This window comes from Panthera onca, chromosome B4, assembly GCF_046562875.1.
Source record: "Panthera onca isolate mPanOnc1 chromosome B4, mPanOnc1 haplotype 2, whole genome shotgun sequence".
Taxonomy (NCBI): Eukaryota; Metazoa; Chordata; class Mammalia; order Carnivora; family Felidae; genus Panthera; species Panthera onca.
This window is the reverse complement of record NC_138345.1, coordinates 89,065,881-89,086,250: the sequence shown is the minus strand read 5'-3', so window position 1 is coordinate 89,086,250 and position 20,370 is coordinate 89,065,881. Positions and strand designations below refer to the sequence as shown.

Genomic DNA, 20,370 nt, shown 5'->3' with positions numbered 1-20,370 from the left:
TGTCTCTGGGAAGGAAAAAAACAAACAAACAAAAAAGTTTCCCAAACTGGTTTAACCAGTTTCTAGAGAACAATAAGGCATGAGATGTGACAACAAATACTGGCCCACTGAAACAACTGGGGTGGAGCTGGAAGGGTGGAGAAGTCCCAGAGGGTAAGGAAGAAGTGTCTGGGTGCAGGGGCAGCTAGGAGCATCACGCTCTGCCGATCCTTCCTCTGGAGCTCTGTGTTGGCTTTTCAGCCCTCGCTAGACTTCCCTACTCTTCCTCAAGGTTAGCACCAAGCTTATAAAGAAGACGGTTCCAGGGAGAACTTGATTTTTACAGATACAGCAAAAGCCCAATCTAAACAGTGTTCTCTGCTTCTTCAAACACAAATCCACAGCTCACAGTCTTTATGGAGCAGATACGTGACACAGTACGTGGTCCATGTCACCTTCCCATCTGTTTCAGATAACTGACCTTCTCCAAGGGTCCTCTGCAACAAGTCATGTTTGGCTTGAAGTTTTGTGATGAGATTACTACCTTCCAAATACTCTCGGAGTTTCTGCAAGAGGAAAGATTCGTTTTTAACTTAAAAATATATAGTTCTCAAGGAACTTCCCATAGGATACCTATAATCCAGCCCTTTTATCTTCTAGATCCTAGAACCTTGCTCCTTGGAGTGTAGTCTGAACAGAACAGCAGCACCAGCCATCACGTGGGGGCCCATCAGAGAGCGGAGTCTCAGGGCCCTCCCTCCTCAGACCTACTAAAATCAAACCCTGCATTTTAACAAGCTCTCCTGGTGACCATATACATTAAAATTTAAAAGTAGTTTTATAGCAGGCCTCTTTAAATCTGTTGGCCTCTCAGAATTATCCAAGGAACTTTTAAAAAAGTGCTAACTCCCGGAGCACCTGGGTGGCTCAGTCAGCTGAGTGTCCGACTTCGGCTGAGGCCATGATCTCACAGTTTGTGAGTTCGAGCCCCATGTTGGGCTCTGTGCTGATAGCTCAGGGCCTGGAGCCTGCTTCCGATTCTGTGTCTCCCTCTCTCTCTGCCCCTCCCCTGCTCTCACTCTATCTCTCTCTCAAAAATAAAATAAAAACATTAAAAAAAAAAAAAAAAAAAAAAAGAAAAGTACTAACTCCTAAATCCTATCTCAGACCAACAGGATCAGAACTCTGAGGGCAGACGAGGGTCCATATTTTAATAAAGGATCCCAGGTGATCTGGTCAACTCTAGAGGCTGTGTCTGGAGACCCCAGATCTGAGCCCCAAGAGTAGCTTGGGAAGTAACAGGCGCACCATGAAGTAGAACTGCTCAGTCTCCTGCTGGTTTGCTCTTCTCTTGGCGATGCTGGGCTTACTCAGGTAGGTCTCAGAGACAGTAGACTTCACAGACTCTGTGGACCGACTGTGCTGGAAGCATTCAGAAACATCATAGTCCTCAATGGTGACCATATCTTGTATGGTCTGCAAGGTGGCTTCAGTTGTTTTCTTAACCTGGGAACAGGAACATATTTCGCACGTTACGACATCGTTTCGTGAATCGCACGCTCAGTGAGAATCTACTCTGTCAGGCAGAGATGAGGACACAAGTCCTGCCCCAAGAAGTTCAGAGTCTACTAGGAAAGACAGACAGGTAAATAACACCCGCTATCACCAATACAAAGACAAGCTCTCTTCTCCATTATCCTAAAGAGGTTATTACTTTGTATTTGAATCCTTATAAAACTCATGTGTCACTGGGGTACTCTCTCACATTTTTTTTTTCAAATAGCCTTTTTAATTGGAAGTGAAAATACACACAGAAAAATATGCATACCATAAGTGTATTGCTTGATAAATTACCAGAGTGAACACTTACGTGACCACCACTTAGATCAAGAAATATAGAACATTGGGAAGATCCTCTCATTTCTCCCAACTACCACACACCTCTTTTTCCTCCCCAAAGGTAGTCATTATCCTGATTTCTAACACTATATATTAGTTTTAGCCTTTTTGTACTTCATATGCATGGAATCCTATAGCATGTATAATTTTTGTCTTCCTTATTTTGTGCAACTTTATGTAGTAAGATTTATTCATTTCTTGGGAGTACAGTGTTTCATTGAGGAATGCTGGCTATTCATTGTAGGAATACCTCATAATTCATCCCTTTCACTGTTGATAGATGACTTATTTCTAGTTTTGGGCCACTGAGAGTAAGACTGCTATGAATTCATGCCATAGCATCCATGAGCAGAAGTGCTGCTTAAAGAGATTGTCAGACTGTTTTCCAGAACTGTTTTGATCTGTATTCCTACCAACACAGAGAATTCCTGTTACTCCACATCCTCAAGAATTGGTATTATCAGTTTTTAAATTTAAACCACGGTGTTGAGTATCTTATTGTGGTTTTAATATGCATTTCTCTGATGACCAAGACTGAGCTCATTATAATGTGTTTAAGGCAATTTGGATTTCCTCTTTTGGAAATACTTTGCTCAAATCTCTTGCTCAATTTTCTACTGGGCTATGAGTCTTTTTCTTACTTATTTGTAGATATGGTTATGAGTCTTTTGTTAGTTATATGTGTTGCAAATATCTTATCACACTGTGCTCTGGTTTTTCACTTTCTATAGTATCTAGATGAACCATTAATGTAATCAATTTACCCATCTCTTCCTTTATGATTAATGGTTTTTGTGTCCTATTTAAGAATATTTTCCTATCTCAGAGCCATAAAGATATTATTCTATGTTATCTTCTCGGAGTTTTGTTTTTTTTTTTTAATGTTTATTTATTTATTTTGAGAGGGGGAGAGAGCATGAGCAGGGGAGGGTTAGAGAGAGAGGGGCAGAATTGCAGGCAGGCTCCACACAGTCAGTGGAGAGCCTGAAGCAGGGCTTAAACTCATGAATCTGACCTGAGATCATGACGGGAGCTGAATGAAATCAAGAGTCAGAAACGTAACCAACTGAGCCACCCAGGTTCCCCTCTTCTAGGAGCTTTTTAATTTGCCTTTTAGTTTTGCTGGTTGTTTCCTTCACTGTGCAGAAGCTTTTTATTTTGATGAGCATTTTTATTTTTTGAGAGAGAGAATGCATGTGGGGTAAGGGGCAGAGGGAGAGGGTGGAAGAGAATCTCAAGCAGCCTCCACGCTCAGTGTAGAGCCCAAGGCAGGGCTTGATCACACAATCATGAGATCATGATCTGAGCTGAAATCAGAGTTGGATGCTTAACCGACTGAGCCACCCAGGTGCCCCTATTCCTTATATTTTTAAGAGTAATCCCCCATCTTTAGAAATTGTTTTTAGCATGAGTCTGCGGGTGGTAAACTGTTTCTGTAGACTAGAAAATGTCTTTTATTTCACTTTCACTTATGAAACTTGTTGGCAGTTTATTTTCTTTCAATACATTGAAGATACCACTGTATTTTCTTATGGCTTCTATGTTCCTGTTGAATGAGAAGTTTGCTGTGAGTCTATTGTTACTTTGCATGCTTCTACAGGTGCTTTTAGAGTATCTTACAGTTTTACCATGATGTGTTTACATAAGGATTTTAAAAAATACATTCTACCTGGATTTCTTTGGGCTTCTTGAATTGTGTGATATTTTTCATAAACTCTAATAAATTTTTAGCCTTTATCTTTGTAAATATTGTCTCTCTTTTCTATCATTTTCCTTTCTGGGAATTTAATTAGTACATGACACATGACTGTGTTCTCTATATCTCTTACCCTTCTCTTTGCATTTTCTACCCTTTTGTTTTTCCATGCTGCATTTTAATTATTTTCTTCTGATCTGTCCTCCACTTTGATAATCCACTCTTCAGCTGTGTTGAATCTGATGTTAAAATCATCCACTGATTTGTTAACTTGGGCCACTATAGTTCTCATTTTTAGAATTTCTATCCAGTACATTTTGAAATCTGTTCTTTCACTGTTAATAGGTTATAGTTCTCTGCCAAAATCTAAGCTTGGCTTTTATCTCCTTGAACACAGTAAGTAGCTCTTTTACAGTTTGTTTCTGATACCCTCAATATTTGGAGCTCCTGCAGGTATCTCTCTGTGATATCTGTCTGCTGGACGTTTTGGTAGAGTTACTTGAAGCCCAGGGTGAAGCTACCATCTTCTAGAGAGAATGTCTGTTTATTTTTCCAAAATAATCTGGGCACTAATAGTTCAGAATCAGTGGGTTTTATTCCTGTTCAAAAATATTTGATGCTCTTCCCTTTGGGAACATATGGTTCCCTGTGCCATGGGCTTCAGGCTTGGCCAGGCACCTTGTCCAGGACAGTGAAATATGAAATGATCAGCAGAGTGACTTGGTTTACTATTACAGGAAGGAGAAATAGTTTCAATTACTCTTGTCTTTTAAACAAGAAAATACCGTTTAGAGAAGAAATAATGGCAACCAGTGTTAGTTCGGATGCTTAAAGAGGGCATGTGATAAAATAAAACAAAAAACACAAAGAAATTTAACAGACTTGTTCATTATTGCTGGGGATATGCATAATGCAAAGGAGAGATATTACTGGAAAAGAACAGATTAATGGTTACTTTAAAAAAACCCAATACTGTAAGTGGTTGCTTTAAGAAGTCATGATTACATATTTATAGGCTGAATGAAAACACTCACCACCCTAGAGGTGACATCAGCAAGACGAGAAAATGGGAGATCCCCTACTATTCCCTCTTGCCCCACCACAACAATGATCTGGCAGCCATCTGTGGACAGAAGTGCATTTGTGGGAGCTTTGGGACCCAGGTAGGAACATGTAAAACCTTGGTGGAGCCCAGGACCGAGGAGGACCAATTTGAGAAAGTAGGTATGGGCCCAGGTGGGAGGCTTGCCAACCATAGTCCTGGCTACTGAGCCAGAAACAGCCAAGTCCCGCTGTGGGCTTTATAACAGTCTTGTTTGGCTTTGGTCCTGCGACCAGAAGTACCTGCCAAGTGACCCATGAGGAGTCACACTTACCTGCGCCTCAGGTAACAGGCCTGCTGACATTGGTCCTAGCTATGAACTGTGTAGAAACCCATGATGCAGTTCCAGTCCCTCTCAGCACTGGTCATGGAGCCATCATGCATGTTCAGTGACTTGCTAGAAAGCATGATTCTCAGTGCTCCTGGAGGCAGGCCTGCCTACCTTGGTCCTGGCTATGGACCCTGAAGTGGACCTGTGACTCTGTGCCAGCTGCATTCATCTGTGGTACAGGGCCAGTTCCGCCGGCCAGAAACCTGTCCAGGTAATTGAAGGGTGCCACACCCATTCAAGCACCTGGTAACAGACACACTGTGGACCAACCGTGGGTCTTGAAGTGAACCGTTGTCCCAGCACCAGACTTACTGACCCAGGTCTTGGAGGCAGTACCATCCGCCCAGGGGCTAGACAGGATCCACACCCACCAGGGCCCATGGTAACAGGCCCACAAACTGTGGACCCAGCGGCAGCCTCGTGATTCCCTGCCATTGTTAACAACACCGCTTTTTTTTTTTTTTTTTTTCCTTTTCTGAACTTTCTTTTTGGAAGCAAGAGTGTCATGGTTAAATTTGGAATTGTCATAAAAAATAAAGGATGTGACAGAAAACACCAAACACTATGGCTGGGACTACATATTATCCCATGGGATGTTCTCGACAAAGAATAACACCAGCTTCTGACACACTAGTCATGTTAATAAGTCACAGGAGGGAATATAATGAGGCAAATATGAAATAGCTGATACGAGGCTTGTAATGATTCCCCATCAGCAGCAGGAAAACGCAGTGAGCTCTGGCAGGAGAGGCCAACAACGTGACAAGGAATGAAGAAAAACCTGCAGAATGTACCGCAGTGGAGGAGTGCCCAGGTGGCCTGGACTCTGAGATGACAATCCAAATGAACCGTGGAGAAGAAGGGACTGTCTCGGGCTTCTGCAGACTGGCTCTTTTGCCTTTTTACTCACAGGACCTTACAATCATCGCAGAAGACAAAACAGTTGTTTTGGTTTCATTCTCTAAACACACTATTCGTTTCCTAGGGCTGCTGTGAACAAGTCCCGCATGCTGGGGAGCTTTAAAAATTTTTTTTTTTTTTAGCATTTATTTATTTTTGAGACAGAGAGAGACACAGCATGAATGGGGGAGGGACAGAGAGAGAGGGAGACACAGAATCGGAAGCAGGCTCCAGGCCCTGAGCCATCAGCCCAGAGCCTGACGCAGGGCTCGAACCCGCGGACCGTGAGACTGTGACCTGAGCTGAAGTCGGACGCCCAACCGACTGAGCCACCCAGGCGCCCCTGGGGAGCTTTAAACAACAGCAGTTTATCGTCCCACGGGTCTGGCGGCTACAAGTCTGAGGTCAAGGTTCTGGCAGGCTTGGTTCCTTGTGGGCACCATGAGGGAAGGTCTAGCTTGAAGATGATCATCTTCTGTGTCTCTTCACATGGCCTTCTCTGTTTCTGCGCGCAAATTCTCTCTTTTTATAAGGACACCAATCACGCTGGATGAGGGTCCACCCTACTGACCTCACTTTAATTACCTCTGTGAAGACCCTGTCTTCAAAGTCATATTCTGAAGTAGTGGGGGGTCAGGACTTCAACACATACATTTTGGGGGAACATGGTCCAACCTCTAACACAAACATTATTTTATGACACCGTGCCTTGCACCTTCCTCAGGCCCATTCAACCTTTAAGACTCATCAATCCATGTGTGAAGATGGCTCCCAGCTCTGCCTTCCCTTCCCCACTTACCTACTTACTTCTTGCCATCACTGACCTCAGATGCATTTCACTTACAGCACTGTATCATTTCAGATGTGTGAAATATTACTGCACAGAGACCACACATGCATGTGCACACACACAGAGACCAGATCAGTGCCAGAGTTAACTAGCCAAGGGTATAGCGCCATACTGCCAGCACAGGGCACAGAAGGCAGGAGCAGAAGCAGAGCATCTTGCCATGACACCCCTCGCTCCTGGTACAGAGAGATGCCAGTGACCTCGCCTGTGCTGGATAATGAGGAGCGCGATGCCAAACCCATTTCTCACAAGCACCTACCTCATTGTTTAGAGGGCGATGTTGGCCATCTATAGGGGAAGCAACTTGAGTTTAGAGCCAGCTTATTAATCTTTGTATCTCTAGTCACTAGCACAGTGCCTGGGACAGAAGAGATCATCCAAAGGCTTCACTAAATGAATGGTAGAGGTTGAAGTCATCCTCTTTGCAAATCCACAGTCATCAAAGCAACGCTCAGCACAAGCCAGCAACATGCACTTTCGTGAATATCAGCCACCCTGAGCTCGCCATCCTTTCTAGGGTGCCCTAGCCCATGACTCACTTCTAGACCCTTTCTAGAAACTCTCCTCACCCTGCTTGGTATTCTTCTGGATCAAGTTGCTTCCTGTGGGGAGTTAAAGCTTATCTGAAACCATACACACACACACACACACACACACACGCACACACACGCACACACACTGCTTCTAAAAATATGTTTTCAGTGAAAGACAAATGATCCCTGTTTTCAATTTTGGCCCAAGATGATACTATCGTTTAATGGATAAATGGCAGTTATCTTTTCTTAGGCTTCTACTGTTAACTTCATCAACAGAAGGTTGCAGGTAAGTTAGAAACATTTAAATAAATTAAAAGATACTTAAGCAAAAATGAAGTTAAAGCCACAGAGAAGATCAGAAATAGTAACTATGATTAAGTAGTTATCAAGCTCCACATCTTATACCAGGTCTTAAAAGCATCTGATAATTGTCCATAATGGTTTGATCACAGATTTACATGACTTGGGATTCTGCTGTAGTCAATGATATTATGGGAATGTGATTCTTGAGGGAAATATGACTTTTCAACCCTGAGGTAGATAACCAAAACATCTCTTACTTCCCTCAATTACCCAGGTCATGAAAATTGTTTCAAGGTTTATGTAAAATCTTGTTCATTACAGTTGAAAATATCCTGTGTGAGGAATATATTTTTAGAATAGTCTGTGAATTATTCCCTAGTAAACTGTCAGTGAAAGATTTTAAATAAAGCTAGGAAAATTTATATGGGGCTGTCAGTTTATTACACAGTGTTGCAAATTAATTGAGAAATCACAGCTTTCTCTCTTTTCCATTCCCTTCAAGGGGGTAAATCTACTATAACTTAGAAGAAACTCATTTTATACGTGAGATTTTAGTCATAGCACTGAAGTGAAATGCTTATGGAAACTATTTTCTGGACAAATATTGGGACAAATGGTCTGAAAATCGGGCAAACTACTTAAAACTAAGGCTGTACTAAAAATACGAAAGGTATAATTGTTCTAGTTCTACAATTCATTCTCCTTTTCTTTGGCTGTGTGTAGGTAAAGGACGGAAAGAGGAACTCTAAGGAAAGGGAAATGTAGTTGTATGGGGAATTACTCCAGAGCTAGCTTTGAAAGAAAGGAGCAAAGAGAATGTCCCCTAAGCTGAAATCCCTGTAACAGATGTTAAAAACGAACTTTAAGAACATGTGTAAGATGGTGTGACATTAGATTGGAACATGTCTGGAGAATATTTATAGTGACAAAGGTACAGATGATTATTCAGATGTAAGTTGCTTTGAAAGTGTTGTGTTTAAAAGTAATGTTTACTAATGTTTCAAATAAAAAACTTAAAGAAAAAGAAAACAAGGGACACCTGGGTGGCTGAGTCAGCTAAGCAGCCAACTCTTGATTTTAGCTCAGGTCATGTCACAGTTTGTGGGATGGAGCCCTAAGTAGGGCTCTACACTGACAGCACGAAGCCTGCTTGGGATTTTCTCTCTTTCTCTGACCCTCCTTTGCTTGCATGCATGTGCACACGTGCGCACACACACACACACACACACAAACACACTCTCTCTAATAACAACTAAAAAAAAACAAAAAAAACAAAAATGGGAATAAAGCGTGGGCAGCAGGCTCTTTGTTAATTCCATGTGCACAACCCACGGTGGCACTAATAAATATTTGTCGGCCAGCCTACTGGAACTTGAAATCGTGAAGATTGAGGTACCAGGGATATGAGAGTGTAGCATAATGAGACTGAAGGCTCATTTTAAAAGGCTTGCCCTGTAAAGTTGTGAAGTGACAAATTATAAACGGGTATCCACCCCAAATTCAATCAAGCCCTTCTCAAAACTTATTCAGCTTTTACTATGTGCGAGTATCCTGAGGTCATTTCACAAATGCTTCTCTTTGTTCTAAGGCCTGTGCTGCAAGCTCAGATATCTTCAAGGGCCAAGGAAGTGATGAAAATGAGGCAAGCGGGCTGAGTGGGGAGCATGGCAAACAGGAAGCACATGCTCTGCGTCTAAGGGGAGCATCTTAGCCCAAGCCAGTCATCACCTCGCAGAAATGCAGGTCTAGTGTGATCAGACTTTCTAATTGTTTAGAAGCTGGAAATAGATATTTTTACTCCCAACTTCTAATTTAAAATTTTTTTAATTTTTATTTATTTTTGAGAGAGGGAGAGAGAGAGAGAGAGAGAGAGAGAGAGAGAGAGAATGAGAGAGAGAGAATGAGAGAGTGAGCAGGGGAGGGGCAGAGAGGGAGACAAAGAATCCAAAGCAGGCTCCAGGCTCTGAGCTGTCAGCACAGAGCCCAACACGGGGCTTGAACTCACAGACTGAGATCATGACCTGAGCCGAAGTCAGATGCTTAGCTGACTGAGCCACCCAGGTGCCCCCAACTTCTAATTTTTAAATGACAGCAACTAAGTTTTAAAAATCAAATGCTGTGGAGCAAACAAAATGTATCCATGGCCTGTAGGTTCTTAGCATGTAAATTCCCTTCTAAGAAGGCTTCCTACAGTTTTGAATGGTGCCCATTATTTGTAGTTGTTTAAAATTTGGTGAAAAGGTTCGTGTTCTATTTAGCTACACTGTCCATGCTTTTGTAAACTTGGATGAAATTCCCTTTCAACTTTTATCTCTTCGCTGGGCAGTCATTATTATTTTTAGTTAGCCAAACTCTCTCCAGTGAATTCTGGACTTTGTGTATAGCTGTTTGTGCAGAGGCAGAGAATTATACAGAATTATACATGTTTCTTTACTTGTATACTTTGATCTGATAGTGACAGGTCACTTTTCTGACCTCCATCAGTGGAGGTCTGCCTCCATCAGAGGCAGATTCTCTATTTCTGGTAGAGAAAAGTGCTATACAGGACTCCAAAGTCGGCAACGATTGCGATTTTGTTCCCACGTCCCGGCTCTTATTTTTTACATGATACAAATGACTTGTTATGGTTTGGCTCTCATGCTAGATAGATGCTAACTGTGACATTCATCTCTGTACTCTCCGCACCTGGCAAAATACGGGGAACGTACAAGTTGTTGAACAAATATTTATTGTACTGAAATGAACGGACCCACAGTAACAAAACCCCTCAAGTCAGCTCTCAAGGTCTCTCATCATCTGACTTGAGCTTCACCTTTGGCTCTTCCTCGGGGAGGAGCTGGACGATGACCAAATTGCTCTGGGAAACCAAGGTTCCTCCAGGGCATCTTGAAATATAGTGAAACATTGTTTCCTCCTTCTATACCAATGGAAATCTATCGATTGTCAAAAATTCAATTTAAATCTTCCTTTCAATGGGAATCCCATTCCATGACAATGAATTTGTTCCATATCCAACAGATCATAAACCACTAGTCATGCTCATCAGAAACCTCAAGACAACCTAATTCATTTGTTACTGCAATAAATCTTTTAATTCTCAGAAAGCACTGCCTGCCACTATCAGCAGGACACTGCTTTTCTACATTGTGCCCAAAAGGGCATACGTGAAGGGTCAAAAACTCAAAGGCCTGCAGAAGCCAGACGGGTGACAGAAACGAACAGTCCAATGGAAGAAAACTGGGAGCTGAATGGCTATGGCAAAGTGGAACTCAAGTACCCCAGCTCTTCCCTTTGTGAGGCAATCCGGGGTCAGTCACCAGACTCTCATTTTTAACAGGGAAAAACTGTGGCAGGCAAACAAAACAGGTCTCTGGGCCGCCAGTTTTGACCCTGGGCACAACACGTTCTTTTTCTAGAGTTTAGAGGCTGTTTCCAAATAAAACAGCAGGAGGATATGCAAAAACAAAAACAAAAACAAAAACACCACAACAACAGGAAGTCACTAGACATACAAACTGTAGGTCTATCAGGATAAACTGCATTAGGCAAGCCTCCACAAAACTCTAAGCTCTAAAACACTTCAAGAAGAGCAATAAAGGCTCATTTGTGGGACTTTACACAGCAACTGAAGACTTCATCACATGGCTGCATCTTAAACACACGTTTGAATAAGGGGTGGTTTGGTTCTTCTAGAAAGAATGGAAGCCAGAAAGCTGCAATGCATTTTGACCAAACTATACTGGTCTAGAAACACATCACTCTCTCTGAACAGAAACAAGTAATGTGTTCCTGTAGCTAAAAACATCTCAGTGGGATTAAAATAAAAGAGGGTACACCAAAGTGAATTTTGGTTAATCATTTCATCAAGGTGAATTATTATTGTTTTCTTTTTCTATCTCACATTCCTTCCTTTCAGGAACTGTCTCTAGAAAAACATGTTTCTGTTGGAGCTGTCAGCCAAAGGGCTCTATGAATGAGCACAATATATAAGGTGATCAATGACAGAATCCCATTTCTTGCGTGTATTGGTTGGTCCAGAAGTATGCACGACTTAACTCAGGACAATAAAGGATCCTAGTTCAGGGATAAGGACAGTGGGATGAGGTGAGATGGCAAGCTATAGGACCATGTAGCTTTGGCTATCCCAATTTGAGGGAAAACTACTACCGACACATACGAAAATACAACTTCAGAAAACTAGAAAGCTTATGAAAGAAATTGAAGAAGACACAAAATAATGGAATTCCATGCTTATGAACTGGAAGAACAAATATTGCTAAAATGTCGATACTACCCAAAGCAATGTACATATTCAATGCAATCCCTATCAAATACCTATCACTTACGCTAAGCAAAATTAGTCAGAGAAAGACACAAATATATGATTTCACCCACATGGGGAATTTAAAAAACAAAACAGATGCACATAAGGGAAGAGAAGCAAAAATAATATAAAAACAGAGGGGGAGACAAACCATAAGAGACTCTTAAATACAGAGAACGAACTGAGGTTTTCTGGTGGGGTGTCGGATGGGGGTAAGGGCTAAATGGGCAAGGGGCATTAAGGAGGACACTTATTGGGATAAGCACTGGGTATTATATGTAAGTGATGAATCACTAACTTCTATTCCCGAAATCATTATTATATGTTCACTAACTTGGATTTAAGTTGAAAAAAAAAATACAACTTCAAAGTAATGAAAAGAGAGATTCCTGATAATATCATCGGAACACAGATCCAATCATTCCCGAGGCTATACAAACATTGACCACTAAATAAACTTTCTGACTTGAGTAAGTTTGATTTGGGTTCCTGTAAATGATAACTGAGAGCCTTAGAAACATATGCAGTTCATATTTTATTTAACAAGAATGTGGATCCAATTAAATTAATTTCAGAAACAGGCAGCTGAATTGTATGACTGCTTTCTGGTTCGACATATATTTATAATTCACATTTTATGTTCTATCCATTTAAATCCAGTAATGTCAGCAAATAAATAGTTTCCTATTCTCACTCAAGCGCTATTTTAAAATAGGATTTCTGTACTAATTGTATAAGTACTGCCATGTTCAGTACCAAAAATTTAGAGAACACATAAAAGCAAAGTACTAACTTCCAAAAAAGTTAGGATTAAATTAACACGTCAGTCAAAAGTTTTATTTCACACACTATTGTATATTCTTGGACACATGTTGAGTTTAATCATTTATGGGAACTGTTTTCCACATGAACTATGAATTTAAGAATAAAATGTGTGTTTTTTCATGAGTATGCAGTGGATCCCTGGTGAAGAATTCATCTCTGGTAGACTACAGAATCTTTGCATTCATCCTCTACAAGGAGAGTATTCTAGGAACTACGATTTAGCTAAAAATGCCTGATGAAGAGACGCATTTGGAATACTAAATATGCCTAGGTCACGAGCAAATGCCTTCCAGTCCCATTAGAATTCGGATTCCCTGCGGGGCAGAGAGTATACTCACCTCCTCATTCTCGATTTTCAGCGTGGCCAGCCGGGACTGCAGCTGCTGGTACCTGAGCATGAGCTCTGCCTGGACTGGTTGCTGAGCGCTAACCTGACACACCTGATGGGGAATCAGAAACCGCAGTTATAACAGGGCCAGCAAGCCACCCTCCAGAGGCAGGGTTCTCCTGCTCAGATGCTGCACGAGTCACGCTGACCCGCTCAAGATTCCAATTACGTATTTCCTTTCAAGAGGCGCTTCGACACTTCAGTTTTAAACACGGACTTGCTATGTCAGGGGCAAGGGCAGAACGCAGCTGTGGGGCCTGGGGATGGATGACTGGGAAGACAGCAGCTGCAGGAAGCTTCGCTCTAAAAATGGGGCACTTGCTGGAGAGTGAGCTCTGATCTTGAGGTCTCACTTGTGGGAATTCTGAATGACTATGGGGCAGGGGGCAGGGGGCAGGGGGCAGAGGGCAGAGTGCAAGGGATGATCCAAACGAACCACACAGGCAAAAGGAGGGGAGGCCACAGAGCCTCCTAGTGACAGTCAGACGGGTACCCGTGTAACGTTACTAACCCTCAGCTTCCTCATCTGTAAAATGGGGATAACAGGAGTTCCTACACCATGGGGTTGTGGTGGGGATGGAATGAGTTAACGTACACAAAGCACTTAGAACACTGTCTGGCACACAGTAAAAACTCAGAAGACGTAACTATTATCATCTTTTAACCATGGCTTGCTTTACCAAAATCGGCCACATCACGTGATTCATCATGAACAGGAAGAGGCCCCTTGTAGTCTTTGGCAGAAAGATATTTTGGCTATGGTCTCAATTACGGTTAAGGTCACAATTAGAGACTTTTAATTTTATTATATTTAGTTCATTAAAATTGCACCAGAAGCAAAATCGTTTCTTTTCATCTTCCTTGTCATAGAAATGCTCCAGCAGATGGGGGTTTCCTTTAATGGAGTCTCCAAGACATCACAGAAATTATTGCTCCCTGGCAAAACAGGCCATAAAAAAAAAGGGCAACTGACTCATTTTATTAAAAATAATAATAGTAAAAAAAAAAAAAAAAGGAAAAAGTACTAACCCAACTGAAGTCACTTATTTGTGATATTTTATCATTGTGTATATTTGACATATCCATAACTAAAAAATATAATGGTAATCATTTGGTTTTGGAAACACAACTCTGGGTAGGATAAGCCACTTGCCTATCAAATACATGTGCTATTGGCAGAAAAACTGCTCACCATTTCTAATCGAGTATTTTACTCTATCAAATCGAGCAAATATAATATTAGGTTAGAAATGCAGCATGCGCACATATAACTTATAAGTATTAACACTAGGTGTCTCAGAAAAAAAAAGATGACGTTGAAGAAATCTGTCATGGCTATTATATCTATTTTTAAAACCATACTGTCACCACAATGAGCTAAAATTGAGTTGTTAATCTTTGAGTATTGTTTTGCACAGCTGGGATACCAAGTGCTGTATAGCGTGCTCATTAATTGGGTCTTCTTGTTTTCCCAGCCGCAGATAATAAAATATACCACTGTAACTCATGAACGGATTAGGTGGATTTTTTTTCCCCTTGGGTAAAATAGGACAGAAAGCTAAATTCATATAAAGAACCCAAGATACAATATATCATGTCTAATGTTCATTTTACCAGTTTGGAGACAACTACAGTCTTAAATAAATGTTCTGCATTTTTTTCCCCTCTCTCCCATTCTCCTGCCATTTACAATTATTTTTCTTTGTGAAAATCTTTAAATCAAGATCACAGGGAGTCTTCAGGTAGATTCTACCGGGCCAGCAAAATAGTTTGTTCTGAATTTAAATTGGAATGTCTAGAGGTGGAGGTAGGACGAACTCTGAGATGGGTTAGTGCTTACAAAACACTGAGTTTGCAGGTAGGTTTGGCCTTTGTAGGCATTTCACCCAAAGGTGGTAATGGCTGATATTAGCATATAACTATGCTAAGATCCCATGCAAAGGCAGGAGAGAGAAAACAACTGAGAGTTCTGACAACTGGTGGGGTACAGCATGTGAAGAGTAACATAAGTAAAAAGACAATTCATTAATTTTAAAACAATCAATTACTGGGGCACCTGGGTGGCTCAGTTGGTTAAGCATCTGACTTCTGCTCAGGTCATGATCTCATGCTTCCTGAGTTCAAGTCATGCATTCAGTTCCCGGCTCTCAGTGCAGAGCCCACTTTGAATCCTCTGTCTCCTTCTCTCTCTGTCCCTTCCCCACTCGTACGCTCTCTCTCTCTCTCAAAAATAAATAAACATTACAAAATATATATATATATATATATATATATATATATATATATATATATATATATATATATATATATATATGTCAACCACTGACCTCATCACCCATGTGAGACTGAAACTCAAACTTCATTGGTGGACAGAATGCTGCAGGGTACATCTCCATGAATCTCTGTTTATCACTCCGGGGCTCCAAATTGTCAACCGCATTCTCAATAATGTCTAAGCCTTCATGTCTGGAAGTTTCAAGATTATACTCTGCAGAGAGATATGTTCTCAGGGCTCTGTTCAGACTTGCATGGTAGCCAAGATCACAGCACTTAAAAAATAAAAGAACACCATATATGAAAATTAACTCAAAATGGATCAAAGACCTACACGTGACAACTACAACTATAAAATACTTAGAAGAAAACACAGGAGTAATCCTTGATGACCTTGCATTAGGCATTGGTTTCTTGGATACAGCATCAAAAGCACAAGCACCAAAAGAAAAAATAAATTGAAGACTTTTGTGCTTCAAAGGGCACTATCAAGTAAAAAGATAACCCACAGGATGGGAAATTTTTTTGCAAATCATATCTGATCTAAAAACTTTGTGTCCAGAATATATAAAGAAATCCTACAACTCAATAATAAAAAGACATATAGCCCAACTAAACAATGGGCAACGGAATTGGACAGACATTTCTCAAAAACACATACAAATGGTCAACAAGCACATGAAATGATGCTCAACATCATTAGTCATCAGGGAAATGCAAATCAAAACCACAAAGAGATACCACATCACACCCACAAGTATGATTATAATGAAAAAGACAAATAACAGGCATTGGGGAGGATGTAGAGAAACTGGAATTTTTATACACTGCTAATGGGAATGTGATATATTGTAGCCTCTTTGGAAGGGTCTGACAGTTCATCAAAGAGTTAAACACACAGTTAACATATGACTTGGCAATTCCACTTCTAGTAATACACACAAGAAAAGTAAAAAAATTCCAAAAAAACTGGTACATCAATGTTTAAAGCAGCATTATTTTTTAAAGTGTTTATTTTTGAGAGAAAGAGAGAGAATGAGTGGGGGAGGGGCAGAGAGAGAAGGGATAGGGGATCCACAGTGGGCTTTGTACTGACAGCAGAGAACCTGATGTAGGGCTTGAACTCACGAGGTCATGAGTGGGATCATGACCTGATCCAAAAGTCGTGAGATCATGACCTGAGCCAAAAGTTGGACGCTTAACTGACAAAGCCACCTAGGTGCCCCTAAACCAGTATTATAAATAATGGCTGAAAAGTGGAAACAACCTAAAAATGTCCAACTAATTGACAAAACTAAACATTATCCAGTCATACAAAAGAGCGAGGTACTGATAACATGCTACATCGTGGATCAACCTTGAAACATTATTTTAAGTGAATGAAACCAGCCATAAGAGACCACACCTTGTAGGATTCCATTTATATGAAATGTCCACAATAGGTAAATCTGTAGAGACAGAAGGTATTAATGGTGCTAGGGGATGTAAAAACTGGGGTGATGGTGGTGGCTAAGGGGTATAGGATTTCTCTTTGGAGTAATGAAAATATTCTATAAAGGACTGTGGTGACAGCTACACAACTCTGAATATACTACAAGCCAATTGTAGCCTTTTAATAAGTGAACTATATGGTATGTGAATAATATCTAAAGAAAGCTGTTAAAAAATAAAAGCAAAAGCAAATACTGAAAGGAAATAATAAAAAATAGCATTTAAGGTTATTTGTGCATACTGATCCTACGATTTTTTTGAAATCCATGTAGGATGCAAACATACTAACTGTAATGTTTTGGATCTGCATAATTTACTAAACTCAATAATAATCTGTACTCTTTCAGAAGTGAGAAAACAGCTTTGACTCTGCCAAAAAAGTTCAGGAATGCCTTCTTTCTTATCCCCAGAACAAAATTTGTGAATAAGAAATGACTGACAAAGTCCTTTTATCAGAGAAAGAATTTGGGGATTCTTAAATCTTCACTATCTTTAATTTGTATTTGCATTTATTTTCTTCATGTTGCATTTTAAGAGAATACAATTTTAAAAACATAACTGTGGATGTGAGTGCCTGTGTGTCTCAGTCGGTTAAGTGTCTGACTTCGGCTCAGGTCATCTTGCAGTTCGTGAGTTTGAGCCTCACGTCGGGCTCTGTGCTGACAGCTCAGAACCTGGAGCCTGCTTCGGATTCTGTGTCTTCCTCTCTCTCTGCTCTCCTCCATTAATGCTCTCTTTCTCTCTCAAAAATAAAATAAACTTAAAAAAAATAAAAAAAAAATATAACTCTGGATACTGGTCAGCTATAAATTCCTGAAAGAATTTTAAATTTGTACATAAAAGCAATATAAATCTCGTAAAGAGGGAGTGGTTTTAAAAGGTACAAAACCGGGTCATCCCTATATTGTTCTAATGCAATCCAATCAATTCAATTTGATTCAGTTTAACCTAGTAATTAGATGTCTACTAGGTGCCTGGGAATTTGCTAGGCTCCAGGAATATGAAAACTGGAATACAGTAAAATGTAATTTCCATTCTCAAGGAATTCGAATGTAAGTTGTCCATTACTTTGCTACTAAAAGAACACTAGAGGGGCACAAAGGAAGTAACATCCACCAGGATATGAACCATCAGATCTGTTTTTTTTTTTTAATTTTTTAATGTTTATTTATTTTTGAGACAGAGCATGAGCATGGGAAGGGCAGAGAGAGGGAGACACAGAATCCGAAGCAGGCTCCAGGCTCTGAGCTGTCAGCACAGAGCCTGATGCAGGGCTCAAACCCACGAACCACAAGATCATGACCTGAGCCGAAGTCAGACACTCAGGGGACTGAGCCACCCAGGCGCCCCCATCACTTCTGTTTTTATGAAGGTACAGATTCAATCACTGACCTGTCTTTTGAAATGTCAACATATTTACTTCTACCCTCACACTCCAATTTCAGAATTATTAAATTTGGGATTTTTCTATGAAGACATTATAAAATCTTGCTGTTCAGAGTGTGGTCTATAGACCATCAAGCATCACCTGAAGCTGATCAAAAATGCAGAATCTAAGGCCCCACCCCTGATCTGCTGAATTATAATCTGAAGTTAAAAAAAAAAAATCCACAGGGGATTTATACGTACATTAAAAGTTTTGAGAAGCACTACACTAAAACACTGATTTAAAAAAGGTCCTGTAGGGCACCTGGGTAGCTCAGTCGGTTAAGCATCTGACTTTGGCTCCGGTCATGATCTCACGGTTCGTGAGCGCGAGTCCCACATCAGGTAAGCTCCAGCTTGAGGTTGAGCCGTTTGGGGTGAGCATGAGCCCCACTTTGGATGAACACAAACCCCGCTTCAGTTGAGCCCCCCTTCTTTCTCTCTCCCTGTGCCTCTCTGCCCCTTGCTCACTTGTGCCCTCTATCTCTCTCTCTCTCTCTCAAAAAAAAAAAATAAATAAATAAAAGGGACTGTAACCCTGTCCATTGGTGGTTATTTCTACTAGTGGGCAAGAGAATATCCTTGATTAAATATTATTTGATTTAAAAAATCAGAAAAATGCTATGTCACATTTACAAATGCAAGCAGAATACAGTTGTGAAATGCAGCAGTCTCATCATTGATACATTTCTAGCGGAATCGGCTGCACTCAAATACAGAGAATGATCTTCAGTTAATTAAAAAATTCTAGTTTCAGAAGAACAAAGTCCTCTTTTATTCCTTTTGCACCTCAAAATCCATAAAGGTTCTGTGTAGCCGTTTTATACACATCAGAGGGACCAAAAAATTATTCCACCTTTCAGTAATACCTCATCTTGTGAAAACAGGAATTAGGAAAGGAAACGGCCTCATTTCTTTGAAATGTACTTGTGCTTCAAAACATACCACTATTCTGAAAGAAGACAGATTCAGCTTGATTATAATGAAGCTGCTTTATTTTAGGAGTACTGATCTCAGTGGGAGTTCATGGAAAATTGATATTAAGAGGAAGAAACAACTTAGAGAAAAGCACCCTCCACACAAACCAAGTGTCTTTTCAACAGAGAAAGGAAGAGCAAGGGGAAAAGAGAAAGAAAAAATAAAGAAATTCAACCTCCAACTACCTAATTGAGGTAGAGTTCTGAAAAATACATGTTAAGTTTGTATTAGTCCCAGACTTAAACTCAAATTTCTAAGAGTTGCTTCTTTGGGGGAGTAAATGTCAAAGTTAGGAAAGCACGGTGCATGCTTCCGCATCCAACTGGGGCCAGGTGGATTTGGTAGGTCTGGACCTAGTAAGGCAGGCTGGCTTTCAGCTGCGGTTTCCTAAGAGGCTGGGGAGAAGTATGCGTGTGACTTCACACCCAATCCAGAAGGACTCCCCAGGTGTCTTCTGGATTTTGAATGCTATACCTCACCATGGAGGCTTCTGTGATGAACTTGGTGGACGAGAGCCTTCTCTGATCCCTAGGGAGCTTATCAGTCTAGAAGATCACTTAATTAGCATGCTTCTGTTACTTCTGATACGCAGCATTGTCTATGCTCTAGGTTTTTCACGCACCCTGGACTTTAAAAGAAACAATAAAATTCTCTTTCAAGGTCTCCTGAGACAGCAAAGCCAGTCACAGAATCGTCTCTTTTCTAAACTGGAAGCTAAATGACACTGGATATGTTAAGATTCACGATACTTGGTTAAAAGGCCTCAAGTAATTCTATGGAGCTTATGAATTATTAATGACGATAAGAAAAGCCAGCTTCTGCACAAAGAGTTGAGTTATAACCCAAGTGCCTTTCATGATGAAAATACATAAGAAACCAGTAAGATATTTCATGAAAACAAAACAGTGCTGTTCTGATGGGTGGAAACCTGAATGGACACATAAAATTATGGATTAAAATTGGGGAAGGAAAGAGTGTTGGAAGTAGAAGAGAATTCGTTTTCTAATATCCTAAGAGCTGTCAAGATATATCCCACTAGGTATTAGTCTAAATCACCACAGTAAGCTAG

General features: G+C 40.6%; 1 protein-coding gene across 3 annotated transcripts in view; it reads right to left on the bottom strand.

Annotated features, from left to right (window-relative positions):
* Positions 1–20,370, bottom strand: part of SRGAP1 (SLIT-ROBO Rho GTPase activating protein 1) — a 282,606-nt gene that overhangs the window by 59,434 nt on the left and 202,802 nt on the right. For all 3 annotated transcript variants that reach the window (XM_078449732.2, XM_078449733.2, XM_078449734.2), the window contains exons 7-10: positions 15,461–15,682; positions 13,084–13,185; positions 1,288–1,485; positions 461–545 (exon numbers count right to left, since the gene is read on the bottom strand). In XM_078449732.2, coding sequence (XP_078305858.1) covers positions 461–545; positions 1,288–1,485; positions 13,084–13,185; positions 15,461–15,682 — 607 coding nt within the window. The remainder of the gene's footprint in view (positions 1–460; positions 546–1,287; positions 1,486–13,083; positions 13,186–15,460; positions 15,683–20,370) is intronic.